Source organism: Amphiura filiformis, chromosome 15, assembly GCF_039555335.1.
Source record: "Amphiura filiformis chromosome 15, Afil_fr2py, whole genome shotgun sequence".
NCBI lineage: Eukaryota > Metazoa > Echinodermata > Ophiuroidea > Amphilepidida > Amphiuridae > Amphiura > Amphiura filiformis.
The window spans coordinates 58439100-58445287 of NC_092642.1; the positions used below are offsets into that span (position 1 = coordinate 58439100).

General features: G+C 38.6%; 1 protein-coding gene across 1 annotated transcript; it reads right to left on the reverse strand.

Annotated features, from left to right (window-relative positions):
* Window positions 1-241: 241 nt before the first annotated feature.
* Window positions 242-5294, reverse strand: LOC140170677 (UDP-glucuronosyltransferase 2A1-like). The gene is made up of 4 exons (XM_072193922.1): window positions 4352-5294; window positions 3712-3931; window positions 2933-3152; window positions 242-1836 (listed from the first exon to the last, which is right to left on the reverse strand). Exons 1-4 carry the CDS (start codon window positions 5207-5209, stop codon window positions 1548-1550), a joined length of 1587 nt encoding a protein of 528 aa, XP_072050023.1. The 5' UTR covers window positions 5210-5294; the 3' UTR covers window positions 242-1547.
* Window positions 5295-6188: the final 894 nt, after the last annotated feature.

Below are 6188 nucleotides of genomic sequence, written 5' to 3' on the forward strand. Positions count from 1 at the left end.
GATGTCTCGTTTATGAAACAACACATCTGTCAATGTAAGTGGAACAGATTGGATGAATAACTGTTCCTGAAGAAAGTGAATGAATGGTGAAAGCAGCGCCGGCTTGGAAATTGACATCTGTTCAGATAGTTTGGATAATACTGAAACAGAAACTGATTAGCATAATTATGTTTTGCAAGTTAAAACATTAAAACATATACTTTTCATTTAATAATTAATTTGTTTTGGATAATATCAGTGAGAGGGCGAGATGGCCGAGTGGTTAAGGTGTTGCGCTGCCGGCCGGGAGATACGATCGACGAGGGTTCGAGCCTTGGATAATATCAGTGAGAGGGCGAGATGGCCGAGTGGTTAAGGCGTTGCGTTGCCGGCCGGGAGATACGATCGACGAGGGTTCGAGCCTTGGGCTTGCCTTAGGTGAAAATTCTCTTCCCTCCCAAAAAGTTCCTATATGGTCAGAAATCCTTCAACTCAGTTCAGAAATTTAATTTCAGAATTTAATTGAAGAATTTCTTCTCGCCCCCATACACTGCTTATCACGTGCAGATATAGGTAGTGTATGTGCTTCGTCCGTGATTCGGAAGTCACGTAAAGCCGTTGATCCCGTGTACAGGAAGAGTCAAACCCTGTGCACGTTAAGTGTCAGAGCTATTCGAAAAGAGAAGGGGGAACATCCCCGGTTCTGATATTTGCAATCAATCCTAGGTTCCAGGATCGTGCATAGGTAAACTGTGCACGTAAAGCCCGTGCGTTGATACTCAACCATTTGAGGTAAGCACGTATAAGGAAGGAAGGAAGGAAGGTTTGTTGTGTATACATGTATTTGCGTGAATTCGTCCTTATAATATCTTGATATGAGCACAATAACATTGTTGTGGGCAGGTAACCCCATTTGAAATTCACACGCCCTGTGTGGAAGGTTAAGGCCATGTCTTTCAACTGGAATGGCCCATATTGGCTGAAAAATGCAGTGAAATATTGCTTAGTAGTTTACGGTGTTCATTTACTCTCTCCATGCGGGTGTCGGCTGCAGAGACAAGTTTCACTTTTTTTTCTATTCAAAATTTTCAGAATTTTACATCTTATTTACCATATTTGGGATCAGCATGAAAAATGCATTAAAATAAGTACAAACAAGCCTAGTATTGACTCCGAGACTCGTAAGATAGCTACTGATATTTTGAGCAAATAACTCAAAAGTGGGACTTTTATGTTAAAGGCTATTGCTATTATAGCACCCAGAGCATTAAGTTACCGCTAACTTTAAAGCATATGTATATTAAATCACAGATCCAGGATCTGTGGTTAAATCAATTCCACCATTTCCAAACGCCGCTATCATACGCCCGTCTATCCATTAAAAACCGCTCTCCTTGGTTCACGCTTAGAAGTAAGTACCTGCTATTGCATAAGACTAGCAACCTCTCAATTCGTCAAGCAACTTATAAACTGATACGAATTTATTTTAATAAAGCTCATCGTGAAACTAACATAATGTAGGCTGTCGATGTGCAGCATTACCTTGTACATACCTCGTACATACCAACCTATTCACTTTTTACTTTACTTGACCCGCTACATAGTCTTCTACAACCTCTAAAGCATAGTCTATAACTGCAGTATACGATGATCATAAATGTAATGAAAGCTAATAGCAAGACTGCGATGACGTCTATTAGTAGGTACTGGAATATGTTCAAATCTAAAGCAGCAGATCGTAAATGTTTGGCGCCACCGTGACGTATAACATATTCTATCCAATCAGCGGCTACTTCTATTGGTGTTCGGGGTGAATCTCGGAATATGGCGGATAAACGAGTGGCATTTTTCTTGTAACTGAAAAAGAAGGAAAACATCGGGAAAGTGTTTATTTTACCTTATCATATAAGATAATTACATGGCAAATTACTATTGCTTAGGGATTCAATCATGTTTCACCGTTGTTCATCACCGTTTAACAACGATGCGGCCGCGTCTTCTGCGTGGTTTACTTCGCGAGGGCAGCTCCCTTTCAACAACGAAAAGAAGCTAAATATGGTATAATTCACGATTATTTTCCGAGGAATGTCAGTTAATCATTGCCACTCAGCCTTTAATACAAAAACTTCGATGATTTCTCTTTTGATATCAGCAATAAAACTAAAGAATAAAACGGCAATGTTTAGCCGCTACCCGAAAAATACTGAATTCAACTTGTAAGCTGGCATACGCACATTAAGGTTCCAGGCATGACGAATTTTACGCGCTCTCGCGTAACGCGTAGTCTCGCTCGCGTTCGCGTATACGCTACAGTAAAAGTGTGGGTTCATCACGGTTTAACAACTGCAGTTGGCTCCTGTACAAAGGTATAGGAAGAGTTGTTGAATAATACAATTACCATATAGAATAATCGTAACAGATAATTTAACTTAAAGTGTGATTATCAGTGACTTTTGAACTAGAACACCATAAAATTCGCCAAAATTCAGACTTACATGTGCGTGCAAGCATGGTTATGCCTACATAGAGACAAAAATGAAGATAGAATAAAAGAATGATGCAAAATGCCTTCGTACGAACTTCTTTTTAATACAGCGGTCAAACATGTATTAACAGCACAAGCTTAATCAGTATAGGGGCCAGCCCATGACATTTCGGTTAACATTTAACAGTATCCACTTGAGAGAAATCTTCTCTTTATGCCAAATTTTCCGACACTAGTTGCGAAATGATGCAAGGAGCGTTGCTGGATGATGCTGTGTGTAAAATCCCATAGCAAATTAAAAGCAGCCCATGTGTGATAAATGTCCTTTGACCCTAGATGACTTCCTATTTATTCATCGCTATCAATCGCATAGATATGGGGCATTTTCACCGCTTAATATCCTGATTCAATTATAACGATGTTTTAAGATCGTAATATCTGGGCGAAGCTGAGTTTTCGAACTCTTACCTTGGATCCCTAATGACTGTACGTATAGCTTGGGCTAATTCGTCGCTTGTCAGTGTGGTGATGTCGACTTTCAGCGCCATACCACGTGACACCAACCTCTGTGCATTGTCGTATTGGTCACCAAACAATGGCACAGCCACCACAGGTGCTCCGTGATATACAGCTTCCCATACACCATTCAGACCACAGTGATATACAAAGGCTTTGATCTGGGGATGACCTGTGAACGGTATCGTGTAAATCATGCATACAAAGGCCTGGTTTTAATGTGAACACAATTATATCTTGTGAACTATCTTATTATATAAACCACCCTATGCATGCTATGTGACTGACTTCTATTTGACGTAAAGAGTCTTATGACAACTTCATTGCGATCGCTGAAAATGAAAAGTTTTCGTTCATTTGTCATCTACTCGCTTTTTTCCCTTCTAGCTTATCTATTCCTTAAAAGAAAACTTCTTAGGCACTTAACTGTGCAGCTCTATGGGGGAATTAGCGAATAAATTCCAAACCCCAGTAAAAAAAGCACTTCAGACTCGGATTTTTTACAGGGTACTTAAGTATACCATTGGGTATTACAACTATTATAGTGCAAAAAGTAGAATTCGATAAAAAATAAGGGCGTCCTTGTGAGCAAATCACACATTATTGCTTTTTTAACTTGACTCTTTAAGCTTGCCTATCAGATCATTATATGGTATCAAATGTACATCTAATTATGTTGATATAGAAGAGACTCTTTGCTGGTTAATCTTAATCGACTGTTACAGGCTTACCTAACAGATCATTTTGTGGTATCCAGTCTACAACCTTGACATTGGGAGTCAACGTGGCCGATGGTTTTCCGTTTAACTTCCAGATAACCTTTTGAGGTAATTGAGCAAAGGCTCCAGCAAAGAGACCTGCCACATCTTCATCAAGACCAGTTGCATAAGAACCCATTGAAAACAACACTACGCCATCTTCACCAGCGCTCTCAAGAAACTCTATCCAATCCTGTAAGGTTTAACATAATATGGTCAGAAATTGCTTTTTTTTCGCGCGCTCAAGAATGCCTAGTATTAAAAACATGAATAAAATAAGTTCATCCCCGCTGCCACTGTATAGTTCAATAGGGCATTCAGTAAAACGATATATGTTAATACATATCGTAGGAAATAGGCCTATATAAATAAATGCTAAACAGACATATGTACAATTGTGATAGAGTTCGTTGCTGCATAAATGGAGTAAGTTGTTATTTAAAAGGGGGTCAAAAGAGTTTCATGTTTTCTGGAGGGAGGTCAAAAAAGTGCCCACCCCCTCTCCCACCAAAGTATTTCTGAACACTCCCTAAGAATATTTGCCGTAATTAACCAATCAGAAACGCGGTAAGAAAGACATTATTTATGGTACTAGAGTTGAAAAAGTACTTACTTCTGAAAGAGGTTTTGTTTTTTCCGTGGTCAGTCCTCCAACTGGAATCTCACTGGGCAACAACGGTCTGGCAAAATCCAGCGCAAAATCAGTATTGATTAAGAACAGCTCCGCATCCTCAAAATAAGGACTTGTTTCTGTCATGCCAAATTTTCTTCTTGTTTCATACTTGGGGATATTAAGAAGTGTAAAGACAACCAAAATAGTAAAAGATGTTGCTACATTCTTCAGACGATCCGAAAATGTCATCACGTGATCTAAAGTAGACGTAATTTCCGGCATGTAAGAAGGATTAAAAGGTATACGTTTCGTTATTAAGTCTATGGACGGAATTGTGATAATGGCGGACACTGATACAAACTTAACGCCATATTTGAGACGTAAGTATTGCACAACAGGACAATCGTGATTATTATCCGCCACGGAGAGGTCACAATTCTGCAACTTTGACATTAAGTCTTCATCACCTAATATTGTGTCGCATTCCTTTACATGTTGCGTAAAGAAATCCGATGAGGAGACCTCCTTCATCCATTCCATGTATCGCCCTTCTAACCCTGCGTTGGTCATGTTACCAATGATTTCAATTCGTTCGGCATATGTTAGACACGTTTTATGGAAAATAAACTCGATCCTCTCTTCGTCAGCACCCTTTAGAACTTTATCTTCGAAGATATCGCCAACCAACAGGGTGACCGTGTGTCCGCGTGAAGTTAATTCTTTAGCAATGTTATACATAACACTGTAATGACTACCTTCCCCGAATAATGGATAGATAAGTATGTTACTACCACAGACCAAGGGGACTACAATCCACGATATAAGACAAAGAAACAAAGGTTTGGAAGCCATAATCATGAGCGGTGGTAAGTTGTCCAATATAACGGTTTGTATGCCGGGTTTGCATGGGTTCTTTCAAACTCCAGCGAATACTATATTTAACTTCTACATGCCGTTTTAGTATTTATATTGGTAGTTGTATTACACAGCACGTAAACCTTGTGCAAACATTCTCATGACCCCGGGGTCATGATGTGCCTTGTATGAAATTTCAATACATGCCCATTAGTAAGGGAGTTGCATGTTTTATTCTTATAACCAATAATTAAATAAATAAAAGGAACAATAAAGGGAAAATTGAGAGCAACATCTAAAAGACTTGATCATGGGGTAAGGGGGGGGGGGTATAAATTTCTGGGCAAAAACAAAAAATGCCGGTTGCATAATATTGACCCGGTATTATCAGTGGGCTTTTCTTATGGAGGCTGTACAATACATGTATAAAAAGCCAAAAGGGCTTTATTGCGCAAAAACAAAATAATGTATTTAACACTTTTTTTGCCCATGATCGGGGTAAAAAAAAGCTTTATTGTCACAAAAAAAACTTGTATGTTCTCGTTCTTTTGGTATTTTCTTGTTTAAAACTTTTTTGACCCCCTCTATAAGGAAAATAAAAACTTTTTTGACCCCTTGTTTGGAGACCTAAAAGTATTTCTGAACACTTAAAGGCCCATTCAGTGATTTGCGTATCCTGACGATCGTAAAAATCATCAAAATTCACATTTTGATACCTTAGTCATAACATAGCCTGCTAATGGTTCAGCCGAAATCTGCAATTTATATACTGTCAGTATATAAATTAGCTACAGTTATTACAATGGGGCTTCATCTTCGTCAATACTGCTGTTTTCTTCGTTTTTTTGCCAAATTTTTCATTTCAAAAATAGCAAATGACAATTTGAATGAATTATACTTCATTTTTAAGCAATTTATAAACAATTTTAATTTTTTACACTTGCGCTGGGATCACCGAAAGGGTCTTTAAAGCCCTAATGTA